Source organism: Nesoenas mayeri (assembly GCF_963082525.1).
Source record: "Nesoenas mayeri genome assembly, chromosome: 1".
NCBI classification, from domain to species: Eukaryota; Metazoa; Chordata; class Aves; order Columbiformes; family Columbidae; genus Nesoenas; species Nesoenas mayeri.
The window spans coordinates 53,579,869-53,598,557 of NC_137541.1; the positions used below are offsets into that span (position 1 = coordinate 53,579,869).

The 18,689-nt window shown below is 43.0% G+C and overlaps 1 protein-coding gene across 1 annotated transcript; it reads left to right on the forward strand.

Annotated features, from left to right (window-relative positions):
- Window positions 1–265: 265 nt before the first annotated feature.
- E2F7 (E2F transcription factor 7) lies at window positions 266–17,966 on the forward strand (the record flags this gene model as incomplete). The annotated part of the gene is made up of 12 exons (XM_080362075.1): window positions 266–346; window positions 3,690–3,965; window positions 5,141–5,309; window positions 7,784–8,068; window positions 8,739–8,897; window positions 9,967–10,104; window positions 10,778–10,972; window positions 11,619–11,703; window positions 12,323–12,857; window positions 14,250–14,520; window positions 15,741–16,165; window positions 17,790–17,966. 12 exons carry the CDS (start codon window positions 266–268, stop codon window positions 17,964–17,966), a joined length of 2,796 nt encoding a protein of 931 aa, XP_080218201.1.
- Window positions 17,967–18,689: the final 723 nt, after the last annotated feature.

Consider the following 18,689-nt stretch of genomic DNA (forward strand, 5'->3'; position numbering starts at 1 on the left):
TCCCCGGCGGGCTGCCCCTGATTGGCCGGATTGTAAAGCGATGTCTTGAGGGCGCCTGGCGGGAGCGGCAGAGCCCTGCGCGCCCCCGGCCCGCCCGCCGCCGGGGTGAGGGCGCGGAACCGCCCGCCGCTCCCTCCCCGCTCCCCGGGAGGGAAGCCCCGAGCTGCCGCGCTCCCCTCGCGTCCCGCCGGTGACGGGAGCGCTGCCCCGGCGCGGGAGCGGCTCCTCTTAAGGGCTGGGTTAAAAGCGCCTTCTCGCTTTGCAGATGGAGGTGAGCGTCCTGGCGCTGCGGGACCTGGCCAGCGGCCGGCCAGGGCGGTGGGGCCGCGCCGAGGCGGCCCAAAAGGTGAGCGGGCGTGAGGGGGGCGGCGGGAGCGGGGTCCCGTGTGTCCCCGGCGCCGCGGGGTCCTCTCACGCGTTACTCCGCCTCTCCCGGTGCGGAGCATCGCGCCGGCCCGGGCACAGCAGCGCGAAGCTCCGCGGAGGCGGCCGGGGCTGCGGAGGGTTTGTCCACCCCACTGGCTGGAGCGCTGGGGGCTGCGGTGCCCCGGCCTCAATGCGCACAAGGGGTGCAGGGCCACGACCCGGGGGGGCATGGAGGTGGGTCTGGCCAGGTGTGTGGGCCTGGGTTGTGTCCCTCTCGCTCCCAGTGGCTGCATTTGGGGTGCTGCCCGTGGGACCACCGCACCTGGTCTGAACAGCAGTATGGAACCTGTCGGCACTTGGAGCTTAGGGGTGTCCGATGCTACCGCTAAGAGAAAAAGACAATCCAGTAGAACAACCGTGAGTCATGCCACCGTTGTCAGTAAGTGGAGTGATTACGCTCTGGCATTATTCCCAGGGAAAGAGCTTTTAGCTGTCACTTAAAAAGTAAAACCCACTATGCAATCTCAAGCATCCCAGTGTCTACCGTTGGGTGAAGTGGAGAAGGCTTTTGTAGAGGCTCAGCATTCAAAAGCCAACCGACACCAGGCCTGATATGACATGAGAATAGTATAGTCCTGTTATTTAGCAGCAGTTTGATCGTGCTGATGCACGTCAGCTATGCATGCCTTCTGGCCTGGGAAAGTGTGCCTGTATCCGTAGAACGGTGTTCCCAGATCAAGAGGCTAAGCAGTGCCACTCAGCAAGGAACAAGCTCATCGCTTCTCTCCTGCCTCACCAGCCAGGAGGCAGGATATCTGGCTTTGGACATACCTTGCTCAGTAATGTTTCCCGAACTAGGCCTGATTCATGAGCTACTGTCCATGCTCAGTCCAAGTCCTCCAAAGATCTCACAGATCTTGTCAGACTCAGCTCCTGTTATCCCAGATATTTGTTTCAGTTCCTGCTTACATGCTGAGTTTATTAAGCCAGCCTTGTCCTCTTGTATTTTTAAACCATCTCTGGTTGGATCAAGATGCATCTCATACTTCTACCAACTGCCCTTTCACTTTTGTGAAGTACAGCTAGGAGTTCATAGAGCATTGCAGTGGCTGGAAAAAAAAAATAAAAGGAGAAGGGTTAAAAGCATTTTTTACCTTAGTAGGCAATTATGACATTCAAGAAATAAAAATCTGTAAGTTTGGTAGCAGACGTGTGTTTCTCATATAGTGCCACTACTTTTTTCATTGCGATATTAGCACCAACATGAAAATTTGAGGTTGTGGAAGAGCAAGTTGCTTCAGCTGCCCTCACTGCAGTTCCATTAGCACCAGTCATAGTGAAGAGGACCTTGAGGGGAAGGTAGATTTCCTCCATCACAGATAAAGTGTTGATTCACTGCCAAATGTAAAATTACAAGAATATATTGAGTGCCAACACTATGTGAACATATATTCTAAGAAGGACCATGGCCTCTAAAGCGACCCCTATTTATCACAATGTAGTAAGTTACAACTGGCTGAATGTTAATTGTAAAAGATGATACATTTATTACATCCTTTTGGATAATTCATAGGTGAATGTGTGCAGAAGTGTTCCTCATCAGTGCTCAGACCATAATAGTATCAGTGTGCCCAATTTGTTTCTAGTTTGAATGCTAACAGAACTGCTCCTAGTAAAAGCCAGCTTCAGTTGTTACTAGAACTTCTTTCTGCTTTCTAGCTACACTGTACCTGATAAGATGATGTTTGGAATCACCTATTTAAATATCCATATCAGCTTGTGATAGGGGAACTGCTCCAAATAAACAGCAGAATTTAACTTGGGAAAGTCCTTACAGCAAACCAATGGTAGCTTAACGTTTTCTTTCAGGCTATATTCCATTTCAGAATTAGACTTCTTGCAGCACAAAATAAAATACATAATAACAATATCTGGCTTCAAAGTTATCACAGTTTTTAGAACTCATTTTGGAAAAAAAAAAAATGAAGTCATATTCTTAATCTGAGCAAGGAAACTTGCTCAGTTTGAGACCAGCACCAAAAAAACCCACAGCTATACTGAAGAGCAAACAAATTCAAGCCTGATTTATAATTTAAAAGCAATTTGCTATGGTTCCAAAGGCTTCATTCCCAATTCCAGCAAGTTATAAGCTTCACTAGCTTTCCGCTGATAATCTGTCTGCTTCACTTTCTCTTCCTTCACTCAAAGCGCATGCAATCATTTCAAGGGAATCTGGAAACCACTGAGCAATATTAGCTAGAGTTCTGAGAAATGATGTCCTGTTTGTAGGGTATTAAGGAGAATTAAGTGATAGCTGGACTATCTAAGAATAGAATATTGGTCTCCCTGAGCAAAAAGTGACAGTACAACTTTCTTCATGGGCATTTCTGGGAGTCCTGTTCTGTGCCAGGTGTAAGATACTTAGACCTCAACTTTAGATATACTGCAAAGAAAGCCAGTATGATCCGCTCTCTGTTTCATTTCTTTGTTGGTTGTTTTGGGGTTTTTTTGCACTAACAAGCTACAGTGAAATAGTGTCTCCAGCTGCTCAAACACACATCTCTCAGGTTAAGGATACCAACGATGCTTTTTTTCAGTCAGTCTCTTTAAATTAGTTGATCTGTAGTGATAATTCTTGCTGTAAGAGGAAGGGCTAGAGTTGGACCCAAAGGTGAAATACGAAAAAAGTTTGATTGCAGCTAAGGACTGGAGGGAGTTGAGTTTCATCCAAAGAATGATAAAAATCAGCTGATGAATTAGACTTTTCCTTCTAGTAGCTCTTAGCTCAAGGAATATGGTTATGGAGATTTTCTTTGTTGTTTTGAGCAGCAGATAGTGCAGATGCAGAGCTTGTTTCACTTGCACATGAAGTTACATTCACTTTAGTTTGATGATCTGTGACAGCCTGAGCTGCATTCCCAGCATGTCATTTCACTGAAGATCTTTCAAACCGAACACACTGTTTTCTTGTTAAGTGGAATGTGACCAAAGCATAATTTCAGTTTTGATCCAATTTGGTGATTTATGTTTGTGGGCAATGCTGTCTTGTAACAACAGCCAGAGTTTAAAAGCCTGTTAGGCCACAAGTTTGACTGCTTGACCTCAGGTTCTGTAATTCAGGGCACTATCTCATATACACTGGCTCTAGTACACTAGCATATAGAGGATTTTACCACTTCCAACAAAGGCAGAAGAACTGTGCTAAATATACTGATGAGTGCCACAGCATGGGTCACTACAATTAACCTTTGTAAGAACAGTGAAATTGATTGTCAGACTGTTTTCTTTCCTGTTACATCTGAAGAGTTTCTTGTTTTTAATAGGAAAACATATTTGATCAATCCAGGATGGCCCCAAAGACTCCCATTAAGAATGAACCGGTTGATTTATCAAAGCAAAAAAGCTGCACGCCAGAACGAAATCCAATCACACCTGTTAAGCTCACTGACAGACCTCAGCCTGATCCCTGGACCCCCACTGCTAACCTGAAGATGCTTGTTAGTGCTGCTAGCCCTGACATGAGGGACAGGGAAAAGAAGAAAGAGCTCTTCAGACCCATAGAAAACAGTGAGCAGTGTGACACACACGATTCATTGCAGGTAAGACTCAGAACCTCATCTTTAGTTAGACCTTCCTTAAGCTGTGCCTCAGTTTTCTTCCAGCTGGTACTTCGCTCCCTATGGAAAACTACCAAATTGCAAAACATTCCAAAGGACAGTTGCCCACATGGCACTGGCTGAGCGGAAGGACTTTCAAAGACTAAGATTAACTGTCCTAATAGTAAATGACCTGAGACCCTTCAAGACTCTGAACATTACTTAAAAAGACAGTGAAGGATATAGAGCTTAAATGTGTTATTTTCCCCAACTTAAGTACTTCTGACACTATTTTCTGGCCCACATTAGAAAGAAAATTTCCAGATAATTTTAAACAGACAGGCAGCATTTTCAAAAGCAAATTGACAAGCAAGGAAATTCAGGTTTCAACAGCTGCCACCACTCTTAGCTTTTCTTTGCTAGAGGAGAATATATTTTTTCTTTTCCCCCTTTTTTGACACAAAAGCAAAACCTCAAAGTTACCGGTGCAGAAAAATCCTCCATCATTCTCATTTTCTGCAGCTCGTGTAATTAATAAACACACTTCTTCATACGTTCTTTCCATCACAGTTTTGTCTTTTTTTTTGCCCTGCAGGTACAGAAAGACCACAATTAGGCCATCCTACATATTTCACTTAAGCTAATAGCCTCACTGAGTTTAAGTTTCAGAGACTGGGTGGTGCCTTTTATGGTCTCTTAGCACCATGCCCCCTCCCCAACCCCGAGTTTCTTAAAGTTCTAGAGGCACCGTAAAGGGCAGTAAAAGATCTTGGAGGAGGTTTTGTAGGAACTCTCTGATGATTTGTACATCTTCTGGTTTATTAGATCCAGAAGGGAATATTCCTCCTGCTCTCAAAAATAAATATTCCTTCCAAGTAGGATCTTACCATCTGCTAGTCTTGGGTGTTTGGTCTTACTGTTTCGTTTTTTGATGCATAATCATTATTTTATGATCTTGCAGATAAGAGTCTGTCTGTAGATATCTTGTGTGATGAATTAAAAAGAGCTTGCAAGCAAAGTGTGTCACCCAAGTGCTCTGTGCTTGCAAGCAGTCTATGTTTATTTCCTTATTAGAAAGTCTGAGCTTAAGTATTGCGAACATAAGAAATGCGCCTTGCTTGGCTATGCCTTTCTTCTAAAGCTCTGCACTAAAATGTTAACATTTATTTTTTTAACAGTATGATATGGTAGACGACTGTACGATTGATGAATTTGAAAAGCAGAGGCCCAGCAGAAAACAGAAAAGCTTAGGACTCTTGTGCCAAAAGTTTCTAGCTCGTTATCCAAGTTATCCATTGTCGACAGAAAAAACTACTATTTCTTTGGATGAAGTGGCTTCAATTCTTGGTATGTATACCTGCAAAAATGAGATAACTCATCACCTGGAGTAACCCCACAGGAGGGCCTCCAAAAGATCTTCCATACAGAGTACATTCAAGGTCTGCCTTTCCCTGTGTTTGAATGCTCTTCTAATCAATCATACTAGTCAAGAGTTGGAAATGCTTAATATTCCTAAGTGACTTTACTACTTGGTAGTGCATTTTGAAGTCTGCTTTCTGACAGTACTTTTTACTAGATAGATCTATCTATCTATCCTCCAGCTGTTTACCAACTTTATTGCTTTCTTAAATTTTCAATTTGCCAAACACTGAAAGAGTTATTAGTGACAAACCCTCTGAAGGAAGACTTACAAACAACAAACTTTGTCAAAATGGATTGTTTGGGGAAACAATTGCAAACTAGTAGATGTAGGAAATCAGGTGGGATGACTGCCTGACTTCAGTAACGTGCCTGACATTATATCTTCCAAGATCTCATGATTCACCATGTTTATCTTAGCTTTAAATATTGTCTTATGAGGGGAAGTTACCAGGAGACCTGCAAGAGTAGAATAAGAAAATATATTGTATTGAGGTGGCAAGAAGGTACCAAGTAGCCTACTTGCGGGGTCTGCTTTGGGTTGACTTTGGTCTTAGTTAAAATATTAATAAAATATCTGAGAGAAGTAATGAAATCTGCAAGAGAGAACTCAGCCAGGTCACTTCAATGACAAAAAGATCCAGGTCTTTGGAGAGGTTGTCTCTTCACTAGAAAGGGCCTTACAAAATCAGACTTAAACTGAATAAATATTGTATCTACATTTAGAACTCAGCTATTTAACAGAAAAGAGGTAGCAAAAATTAAATGTGTCTGTTTTGGGAAGAAAGAGAGCAAAAGAGTGATGTCCACTGTGACACTGGTAAGGAAGTCCGTGAAATACTCACTTATTTGACTTGGTAATGGGAAGTGGAAATGGGAGAGAATCCAGATGAAGTAAATAGTTAAATAAACTATTTTTTTTTAATTGTTCTTTTAGATTTTGCAGTTACTCCTTTCTGTGTTTGCATGAGATGCTTGTGCTCCAGCCTTGTACAGCTGACCTTGAGTAGTGCTTTATTCTGTTTTGGGAGTGGTGTTACCTTCTTTTCCTATATACTAGAAACTTGGTTTTAAAACCTACTGTTGCAGATTTTACCTCCCAGAAGGGCATTTGTTCTTCTCCCTTTGGTTTTCACTTCCTTGCTTGCCCGTATCCACATGCTTCAGGGACCTCTAAATTATTCACTGCTCATGGTACTACTCTCTGTGTAACAAATTATGGTTCTAATACAGCTTTTGCTACAAATGTATATTACTTTGTTCACTGAAGACCTGTGGAAAGACCACAATGAGGGCTATGCTGCTAGTACCTGACAGGCACCAGGATGTGTATAGCACTGTTGTTTTTCCGAAGTACGTTTCGCTCCAGGATCTCCACACACTTGGAGATACTCATGAATTGTTTATCATAATATCTGTTTGAGGCTGGTGTTATCCATATTGTCCAGATGGGTAAACAGATGCATCAAGGCCTTGCCTTCCGCAGGAAGGTCTTTCAAAACCTTTCTCCTTGGCTAGCACTTGTTCTGCTCAGCTGATGTTAACTGTTACAGGATTTCTGGTGCAGATGCCGCCACTGGCATATAGTGCACTGTGATATTAATAGATATAACAGCCATGCTTCAGACAGCACTGGACACAGGTACTTGAGATAGTGAGCAGAGCCACCAGCCTGTTCATAGTCAGTCTCCAGCCTCACTCATATCTGTCAGGCTGAACCCAAGTTGGACAAATTTCATAGATTTCCCATTGGTGCACAGCCAGCCAGCACTGCGGACTCATTTCGGCTGCATTTGGGAACAGTGGGTGTCATTTTCCTCTGCTTTGCCCCTTGCAAAGCCTTTGACTTTGCTTGGTACGTGCTTAGCAAGTACTTGTGCTATTGGAAATGCAAGTGGAGCACCACAATCCCGTTGGCTCCTGCAGGAGGGGGCTTTTATATCCACCCCATGTCAGTGTCAGGCTCAGACTCTTTCCTGCCCTCTGTTACACACAGGCTTGTATACAGGTATGTGTCCAAGCCCTGAAGCTCTCTGAGAAGAAGGGACTGAGTGCTTTGAAAACCTCAGGGCAGTCTAGACAGGTCTGAGTGAGTGAGGCTGGGCAGACTGCAGTCAGTTCTTCTAAACATAGTGTAGATGCTCTAAGCGGAAGCTGTGGCTGAGTCAGCAGTTAACAAAATAGACGAAGAACAACATACCATGGGGCTGGCCATACATAAGTCAGTTCTTTCTTGTGCAGATTTGGATGGATCTAATGCCATGTGTCCAGGTGAGCAGTGAAAAATGTGTGGTGAACACTCAATATTAGAGAACAGCCTGCTCCCTGTTCTGCTTCTGATGAAGAGCACATTAAAGGTAGATGAGCATCTATGTCTTTTATTTCCTCCCCACTTAAAACAGGAGTTGAGCGGAGACGGATTTACGATATAGTGAACGTCCTGGAGTCACTGCACTTGGTTAGCCGCGTGGCCAAGAACCAGTACTGTTGGCATGGCCGGCACAACCTACGTCAAACTCTGAAAACGCTTCAGGAAGAAGGAGAGCTGCAGTATGGGGAGCTAATGACCTTTTTCCATCACAAGGAGCAGGACTTGGAGTACAAATTTGGAGAACGGAAAAAGGAAACTATTCCAGATTCTCAAGACAGATCATTATTGGACTTTTCAGAACCAGATTGCACCTCTGGTAAGATAACTAATGTGTGTGATGTGATGCACAGACACAGCTCTCTTTCTCCAGTTTATTACGTGGCTTTTTCCCTTGCTTTGCTTTTAAATTAAGTAATTTAAAAATTTAAGTAATTTTAAGTAATTTAAAAATCCCCTTTGCAAAAGGTGCTGAATTCACTGCAGAGGTGACAGAATTCTTCCTTCTGTCCTGTCCCTAGCAGAGGTCTCAGGACAGATTTTCCCTCTGTCCTCCAGACTGGCAGGAACCTCTGCCAAACACTCTGGTTCTTTTCCCACTTGTACCTGCCAGTAAATGCTTTATCCTGACAGAAGGTTCCAGTTTCCATTTGCCCACTGCTTGCATGCTGCCCATATAATACATACTGTTCAAGTTAAAAAGTCCATTTGAGTCGCAAAATTACAGTGGTGCAAAACTGTGTAACATAACATAGAATCTGCTTTAAAATATGACTTTCTAAAAGCTATTTCTCCAAGCTCTAATTTTTATTGCCTTTTGAAGAGAGACTTCTGTCTGCATTACTCAGCTATTTGCTGCCTTTCAAAAGATTTCTGCTTGCCCACAAGGAAATACTTTACTTCTTTTGTGTGTGAGAAACCTACTTGCTAGTTTTCTGGCTGTGATGGATGACATGTGCTAAGAGGCTTGGGTGTTATTTGTAACACAGCATCTGCAAACAGCAGAAAGGACAAGTCATTGCGGATTATGAGCCAAAAGTTTGTCATGCTGTTCCTTGTCTCCAAGACCAAGATAGTCACTCTGGACATTGCAGCAAAGATACTGATAGAAGAAACCCAGGACACAGTGGACCACAGCAAATTTAAGAGTAAGCTTGCTGTTGAGAAACAAATCCATCAGTCATTGAGTAAAGAAAATGGGGGCATGTTTGGAATGACACCATTAGGTAATGGCAAGAACAGGTCAGGAATCTTGCTGAAATATGGTTTGTGGTTTTTTTAATTGCAAATGCCAGTTTGTGAAAACAGAGCTTGAGGTGGGGAAGAGTCAATTTGACAATTGTCTCCAAGTTTTAGCTTCTGAATGAAGAAATATTTTTGTTTGATTTTTTTTTTTTAGTACTTTAGCCCTGTTTCCTGTACCGTTCTGAATGACTTTTCAGAACTTACTGAAATGAAAAGTTGTTTAATATAAAGGAATTCCTTTTCTTCTCTGCAGAAATGTGCTACTTCTCCTTTTCCCTCAAGAATGCTTTCACAACTGGATGGCACAACTGGTTGTTTTTCAGTTAGTGGGGTTTAGTACTTAGATCCCTTGAACAACATGGAAAAAACTCACCAGTAGTAAATAATTCTTTTAAAATAAAGACTTTTCTTTTAAGTCATCAAAGTGCTTTTAAAGAAAAGTACTTGCAGTTTGGTCTTAAAATTCTACCCTAAATACTGGGAGGGATGTGAGGAGTTTATCTGGACAATCTGTGATTATCATATTCAGCTGAAACATGTTATTTATTAGAGTGACAGAGATTTTTCCGAGTGTTATATTTTTAAGTTGATAAATATGTGTCCTCTTGTGATAAGCTGTGCACTTAAGTGCCTCTTGCTCCCAAGTGCTTGTCTTTACCCCAGGTGAAGGTAGCTGCCTCCTCTGGGCAAGCTGATAGTGTAATCACTTCCTAACCCATTTCCATTAAAATGAGGCAGGTGAGCTTAAACCTGAGCAACTAAGATGGGTGAGCAGCTAAGATATGAAGAAGCAGCGACAAGCAGGTGGGAGCTGGCATGGCAGGCTTCATAGAAGGTGGCTTAAGTACGTTCCAATTTACCCACCTTGCTTATGAAATCTAGGGTGATATTCTGTAATGAAATTGTCAAGAAATATGTACTCTACACATTGTAAATGTTACTGTCTTGACTATTTCTGCCCTTTCTTGTTAGCAAAGGTACGAAGACTGTATGATATTGCCAATGTTCTCACCAGCCTAGGCTTGATCAAGAAAGTTCATGTCACAGAGGAACGAGGACGCAAACCAGCATTCAAGTGGATTGGGCCTGTGGAATTCCCTGGAAAGACTGGTAACTTGTGCAGCTTGCATCTCTGTTCTTTTTGTTTTGACAGTCCCTTCCCAAGTGGTAAAAGGTGGTTTTGCATGTGTAAAGAATGGCTGGGCACTCACCGTCCGTCCTCTGATTTTTAATTGCTGGCCGGCTCAACATTTGCCCTTGTTAGACTACACTCAAGGATGGATATCAAAGGATACAGTGTCTTGCTGGTATTTTTACACTGGAAAGCCTGTTCCAGTGTCTTACCACCCTCAGAACAAAGAACTTCTTCCTAATATCTAATCTAAACATACTCTCAGTTTAAAACCATTGTCCCTCATCCTATTGCTATACTCCCTGATGAAGAGTCCCTCCCCTTCTTTCCTGTAGGCCCCCTATAAGTGTTGGAAGGCTGCTATAAAGTCTTCCTAGAGCCTTCTCTTCTCCACACTAAACAACCCAAACTCTCTCAGCTTGTCCTCATAGGGGAGATGCTCAAGTCCCCTGGTCATCTTCATGGCCTCCTCTGGACCTGTTCAAGCAGGTCTATGTCTTATGCTGGGGCCACCAGAGCTGAACACAGTACCCCAGTTTTTTGGGGTGGTATAGAGGTTACCTCTAATGTACGAATTTGGTAACATGACAGAAGCCTAAACAATGAGCTGTTTTCTCTGAAGAAATGTCATACAAAATTATGTTCCTACAGATGAGCCAACAGGACATAGCCCTACATCTAATCCTCTTCCAAGGATGCAGAGAGGAGCCTGTGCCCCATATCAGATCTGTGCTACTGGAAAGCAAAGGTTTACACGTCATGCTTCATTTAATGGTGCTCAGCCTTGTGAAGGGACCAAAAGGAAGGTCAGTTCAGAGCCCAACAGCCCGCATCAAGAAAGGCAAGGTAACTACTAAGGAAGCATGTTCCGTTGAATCCCACTGGATCTGCCTAAATGTGAGCCCACTAATTCAAGGCACTTGGCTGAGTGGATCTGCCATATTAAATTTATTAATTACCCTTGGGAGGTGCCTATATTTTTACTGCCCAGGTGATGAGACTTCTAATATGGGTGCTCCAGAGAAATACCTGAAGTTAGATAAAATTAATCTGGGCCATATTGCCTGGAATCTGCAGTTTGTTTGCTGGTAAATGTTTCTGTTCTCCACTAACTGCAACTATAATATAGTTTATTCTGTTAAAATTTGGTATAGATAAAGAAGGATTCTTTCACCACAAAAGCTTGCTTTATTTTATGGTTCCTAATATAGTGGAATTTACTGTAACAATCTAATGGATAGCTGTTAAAAAAAAGATGCAGGAATTACAGGGCTTTTCACAGCTCTCTGTTATAGGAAATGATGACGTCGAGGACCCCTCCAGTGGGACTGAGAGTTCTGATTGTCTTGCAGGTTCTGCCTCTAGGTGATTAGTGGATGTTATAAAAATGTGCCAGGATAGAAAAATTATATCTATTATTTAATATGGCCAATATCAAAATATGCTTGGTAAACCTTCCTGTTATTAATTGGATGCTCCTTTGTTCTTTCAGCCTGTATTGTGAATTCAGATGAATATTGCTCCAAAATGATAAATCTAGCAGCTGTCTGCAGGCAGAAAATAGAGGAAGATACTGGGTAGGTTTGTCTTCACTCCTGTTCAGTTTCAGCTTCATGCTTGTCATGTTTAGTTCAAGGGTAGGTTCCATTGATGGGACTGAAGCAGAAAATCATCAGTCTCATTATTACTATTTTAATTCTGATAGGTCTCAGCATAGCTTTTTCTTAATTGTTTTTTCTTCTGTCCAGTTTACACCCACTTGTACTACTGTTGTCTTTTAGCTTCAGTAGTTCTTCCTCTCATATGTGTTTGTATAGGTTATCCCCGCTGCCTTTTACCTGTTGTCTATGTAGGATGAGCAAATCACAAATCCATGGAAGAGCCTCTCTCTCATATCAGTGGGTCTTCTCTGTACCTATACTAATTTGAATTCATTTGTGAATGATTGACTCTAGTCAAGTGCAACCGAAAGTATTATTTTTCTGCCAAAAACCTGATAAGTCCGCTTCTGTGTGATTATTAATAACAGAAAGTGACCCACCTTGTAAGCTGTGTAAAAGTAGTGGTTTGGGTGCAGGAATTTTTTCACGTTTATGTCCAAAAATGTACCTGTTTGCTTTTAAGGATAAAATGAGGGTTTAATTTTGGACTAAATAATTTTCCTCTTTTCATTACTACTTTTCCTTTTTTTTTTAGGAATGAAGTTTGTGCCACAGAGACGATACTAAATTCAACAAGGAACTCAAGCATAAGCTCACCTCTCTCTCCTCTTCCAGTTCTTGGGGACTCTGATTTCTGTGTTAACCCTTTGCCTCAGGCAATCTTCCCTGTGGTTCAGGCAGATGTGCCAAGCCTCTCGCTAACGAATGGCATCAGCAGCCAACCTCTACACCCTTCTACACCAGCAGCCTCCAAAACAGAAAATGGAAAACCTACCCTGCTCCCCAACCAACCCTTCTTGTGCTTCCCCTCTTCGTCTCTTTTTATGCTCTGCAGTGGTCTTCAGGAAAATAACTTGAGGGAGACCCTGCCCATCACAGGAGAGGTGGGAAACAGGAGAGCAGAAACTCAGGCTCCTGTACCTCCAGCTGCCTGCCAGAAACGTGGCTCCCACAAGTGCGCATCACCCTCTGCAATTGCAGACAATGAAGAGCCAGCTGCTAAAAAGCAGAGTATGGAACAGCAGAGTATGGAACAGAGTGATGTGCCCCTCTCACTTGTAATACCCAAGGTAAAGGACTGAATTTTGTTATCACTTAGGTTTCCTATAAGTGAGGAAAGACTTTTTCCCAAGACAATATTTTCAGAAGTGAAAATTCACTACGCTGCTCTTGTTAAAGATACAAATGCTGCCTAGCACATGTTAATAAAATTGTAAGGGTGCTGTGCCAGGAAGTATAGGCATTAACGGGGAGATATTTTCGCACTATCAGGAGAAAAAGGGCTGTGATTTCTTTGCATAGTGAAGTGATGCTCAACTACTCTTTGGAGTCAGTGTCATGATCATTGTCTTTAACAAAACAGCCCACCTGAGGGGAAGAAATTCCACCAGGAGTCCTGCATCCAGCTCTGGAGCCCTCAGCACAGGAAATACATGGACCTGTTGGAGAGGGGCCTCGGGAGCCACAGAAATGATCAGAGGGCTGGAACAGCTCTACTGTGAGGACAGACTGGGAGAGTTGGGGTTGTTCAGCCTGGAGAAGAGAAGGCTCCAGGGAGATGTTACTGCAGCCTTTCAGAACTTAAAAGGAGCCTATGAGAAGGATGGGGAAACACTGTTTAGAAGGGCTTGTTATGACAGGACAAGTGGTAACAGTTCTAAACTAGAAGAGAGGAGGTTCAGTCCAGACATGAGGAAGAAATGTTTTACAATGAGGGTGGTGAAACACTGGCACGGGTTGCCTAGAGAGGTAGTAGATGCGCCATCCTTGGAAACTTTCAAGTCCAGGAGCAACCTGATCTAGTTGAAGATGTCCCTGCTCATTGCAGGGGGTTTGTACCAGATGACCTTTGAAAGTCCCTTCCAACCCAAACTATTCTATGATTCTATTAAAACAATTGACAATTACTCCTCATCTTCCCCTGATAGCTTGGTCTTTCCCAGACAGCAGCAGCATTGCTTGTTCCACTGAGCTACAGCAAATGTGATTTGTACTTTTTCCCTACTCTCCAACCTGAGTCCCTCTCTCTCAAGCCTAGTGTTGCCCACAGCAGGCTGGTGAGAGAAGGATGATGGTGAAGGTGAAGTGCAGCTATCTTAGGGTTCTCTTAACTACTGAAAATAAGGGTCAGGCTCAAGGTCATACTAGTGTTTGAATATAAGCTACTTGAAACAGATGTTTTTCCGTATCAAAAAAATAGAATCTCCAAGCTCAGGTATTATTATCCAGTGCCTCCAAGTGCTGAAAGTGAACTACAGCAGAGAGCACAGGGCTCAGGCATCACTAATGTAGCTCTTCAAACCCTCAAACAACATTTTTGACTTGTTAACCTGCTAATCAGTGTTGTGGTGCCCCTTTGCACAGATGAACGTTTCACTCTGTAGCTGAGGGAGGTGCAGAAGGGACATCATACTGTGTTATTTCCATTTGAACTCTTCATTTCCCTTTTTGTTTTTGCTTAGAAGCCTTTTGAGTCTCCCAAGGCAGAATCTACCCCAAGAAGTGGCTGTATGTCTGCTGTACATCTAGAAGATCTTCATCTTGACCTCGCAAGTCCTGCTGCTCCAGAGGCTGTGGACAAGGAGTCTACTAAACTTTTAGATTCTCAGGAGCAAGAAAAACAGTCTCAGAATAAAGACCTTGATGAACACTCTCCAGGAAAAGAGCACATCTCTAAAGAAAATGCCAGTCAACCTTTCCTACCACAGTATCTTTATGTTCAGCCTACTGCTGGTAAGGACAGCCATGAGTTCTAGAGGCACCCAAGCTTCTGCATCTGTTCACTGAGCAAACAGGGAGACCTACAGATCTGTGAATAAGTCTATATTGGGCACAAAAAACTGTCAGCAGTTCTGTTGTAGTTTAATAGCTCTGAATTCTCTTGACTCCAGACGAACTGTTGCTTTTATGAAAATTCAGGCATTTTTCTGAAGTACCCAGACATTAATAGAGATGAATAATATGGGTTTTGCATGCTTGAATTATGTGCAGCAAAAAAGAAACCTATTTGGCATCCAAAGCTCAAAGGAGCTGGAAGTCTAGATTTGGCAGAAAGGCAGCTTGAGTAGTGCAACAGCATCCCCCTCAGTGAATTTAGTAATCTATTAACTTTGTACTGTCTTGTCGTATGCATCATCAGGATAACCCCACAAACACCGAGGCACGGAGAGTGTAGCCAGGCCTGCTTGTAGCATGCAGTAGGGATGGAGAGGAAACAGCTGAAAATATTACAAGGAGATTTCATGTCCACTGTTTTTTGTGCCTGTGGTTGTGTGGAGTGGTGACCATTTTGTGGGAACAGTCTGCGTGTGGCAGATTTCCCTGAATACTGCTTTAGTATTTGATTCACTTTTGGCTCAGAGTGGTATCTATGGGATTTCACTTATAGGATGGAGACACTCAGTTTGCAAATGTTGATCCTGGTGGTTTGGAAGGTCAAAAAAATTGGGAACCGGAGCAGCTTCTGTTTCAAGACAGCATTTCAGCCATTCTCAGAAAATTAGTGCCTTTGGGGTATATCTTTCTGGGTGCTGTCCTTTTTATTATTATTATTATTAAAAACAATGCATATGTTTTCATATCACAGAGGATATGATTCCTATTAGTAAAAAATGAGTTTGTTTAGCCAAGATGTTGCTTGTGACTGAAGTTAGAAGCAGAAAACAGCAAAGTGTGTGATTGATACTTAAATACGAACAATGTAACTGGATGCAGATATAGTGAACAGGCAGTAGGGGGGGAGATGGAGAAAGGTAAGGAAAAGGAGCTTGACAGCAGTCACAGGTTTGTGACAGTTTTGTTCCTTCTTTTTTCTCTTTTTGTCAGTTTTCTTCCTGGGCAGCCTGTCTCTTTCTTTGTCATCGTCCCTCTTTCCTGTTCTAGATGAAGTTATAATAGCTTAATTCCATTTTGTCAACTGTATTAATGCATTGCTTTTTCTCTCTTTGGTTTAGGAGTGAGCAGTTTTAATTTCCTGTTCTCTGCAAACCAAGCCCCTGGAGCTATCAGCCTGGCTGCGAGCCAGGTACCTTCTCTGAGCGTCCCCTGTGTCGTGGTGCCATCAGCAGCCTTGGCTTCCTTCCCTCTCGTCTGTTCTCCCACCATCACCAGTCCTCTTTCCCCAGTTCCCGATGGTTCTTTCTCAGCTCCCACCTCTGTGAATTTCAGTATGTCCGGCCTGGCATCAACAACACCCGTTTTCATAGGCACCACAGCAGTGGTCACCCCAAAAGTCTCACCCACTCCTTCGATGGATCCCCAGCAACCAGCTCACCCCTCTCTGCACCTGAGTCCTGTGCTCGCGAGGTCTTGTGGCGCCGTTAAACTGGACTCCCCTGTGTGTGTGGGGCACCCGGTGACCCTTCTGAAGCTGCAACAGGTAAGAGCAAAAGGTGGTTGAGTGACTGTGAAACAGCTGTGCCAAGTCACAGGGAGGGAAAGCAGCTTGTGCTGGTGCCAGTGTGTCCCAGTGGTGAGCTGGGACGTTGGAGCTGGTGTCTTCCACTTAGCATCACAGAATCATAGAGTGTCCTGAGTTGGAAGGGACTCACAAGGATCATCAAGTCCAACTCCTGTCACTGCATGTGACACCCCCACAGTTCGCACCATGTGTCTGAGGCCATTGTCCAATCTCTTCTTGAACACTGTCAGGCTTGGGACTGTGACACCTCCCTGGGGAGCCTGATTAGTGCTCCACTACCCTTTGGGTGAAGAACCTTCTCTTAATGTCCAACCTAAACCTGCCCTGGCACATCTTCTGCCGTTCCCTCGGGGTCTGTCATTGGTCACCATAGAGATCAGCATCTGCTGCTCCTCCTCCCCTTGTGAGGAAGTTGTAGACTTTTTAGTTTGCATGTCCAGCTGTAGTGGTGGCAGGGCTTGGGGTGGTGTTAAACACATAGCCCAGCATAGCATGTCTCACCCTGAATGTTAAAAGGATGAGCTTTAAGAATCTTACAGGAGTTTTAAAATAATAAAAATCTTAATCTTTTAGGATCCTGTAGGAATAGAGAAAAAGAATTAGTCACAGGTTGTTTTTTTTCTGAGTCAATGTTTTTTTTACCCATTTGACACTATAATTATAAGCGTCTTACACACTGGCTTCAAAAAAGAGGCTTGCTTTTCATAATTTAGGAGTCAGCTGGCTGCAACACTTTTCAGCTAGTAGTGTCCTGGGTTACCTCCTTGCCCCTGTTCTCATCTCTCTCCAGCAAATAATGAAAATTTATGAAGACGTTTTAAAAAATCTACCACAGAAAACAGACTTTTCAAGTAAAAAAATGAGAAATTCAAAAGTGAAGGAGGGCTCATTTATCCCAAGTACAATGAGTGACGTTAAACAGTCACGTTACACTGTGTTACCTGGGTCTTCACAACTATTAAGAGTGATATTTTGGCACTGCTTTAGCTTACATTCTTAAATCCGTGATTTGTTTTCCTTTTGTCCAATGCAGTGACAAACAGATTGATCTTTTGGAAGCTTTATGAGTGTTATTTTATGTTTAGCTTGTTCAAGCTTTAGATAAAGGCTGTAATAGCGACTGATTGACAGCCAATCTGATTACAGATACTAACATTAGAGGTTATGGTGAGTGGCACTTAAAATAGGAGTGGCCAGGGTTTAGGAGGCTAATTTTAGATCTGTTTTGATGCTAAGAAATAATGAAAGTGAATAAAACATCAAGGAAGGGAAAGAGCCATTTAAGCTAAAAGACCAGATTGGCATAAGAATGAGTATGAACTAGTCATTAATACATTTAAGCTGGAAATGAGGTATAGGCTTTCAGCTTCCAGCAATGATGTACTGGCAGCCAGCTCCAAAACAAGAAGCGGGGACAAAGCCTGTAACTTTTCACGTGGAGCTTCTGAAAGGATGTGTGACGTGGTTCCCCACAGTAGCAGGCTACAGGCCTTAAAGCCTACAAGCTGCCTTCTGTTTGTGTGCTTGCCTGTAGACTTTGAGAGAACCCTACTGAATCACTCTGGTTTTGTTTCACAAATAGCCTTCGTCAGCTCCCCTAACTCCCAAAAGCATCCGTCCTGCGTGTCACGAGGCATTTTTCAAAACACCCGGAAGTCTTGGAGACCCTGTTGCTTGGAAGAAAAATGAAGGCAACCAGACCAGAAATGCCAGCTCTGTGCAGAGGAGACTGGAAATCTCTAGTACCAGCGCTGACTAGCTCCACTTGCAAAAGGTGGGCAGATTTTCCTAGGACCCTCTATCGACTACAAGCAAACACTCTTACCTGGCAAGAGGAGTGCGTTGAAATGTCATCCCATCTGTCATGCTTCCCCGCTATCTATTCACCTGCCAGTTCTGTTAACCACCTTCACAAATCATCCCTGGTCCTGAACACATGTTACTGAATTGTTCCTTCAGTAATGATTTGAATTCAGATGCTTTGCTTCACACAACCTTGTCGGCATCAAATTGTATTTGTGGTTTTAATTGGGAAAACTCTCCTTATTGCTCTGAGGAGATGCAAACAGATTTCTTTGCAATCCCCAGGGGTTCTTTTTTCCTGTTTTTTAGTGAGGTATCCAGCACTTATCTGGGGTAAGCATTCTTTTTGCATATATTCTACTTACCCTGAGTAAATCTGTGGTGAAAATTATAATCTCTTGCAGTTATGAGAACAACTGCTTCCTTGGTACCAATCTGTCAAGTCCTGCCTCTGCAGTGTGGCCTTTTGCTATTTATTTTATACATTGGAGTGGGATTTAGTGCAAAAAAAGGGTTTTTTGCAGCTTCAGAATAACAGATTTTCTCAGGGTAGGATTACTTGAATGTCAGTTGGTTGTTGTACAATTTGCCCGGCACTTGTGGTTAGAAAAACCTAATAATAGCTTAACACAATATGATTGAATGTATACACGTGAAAATATTAAGACCAAAATAACTG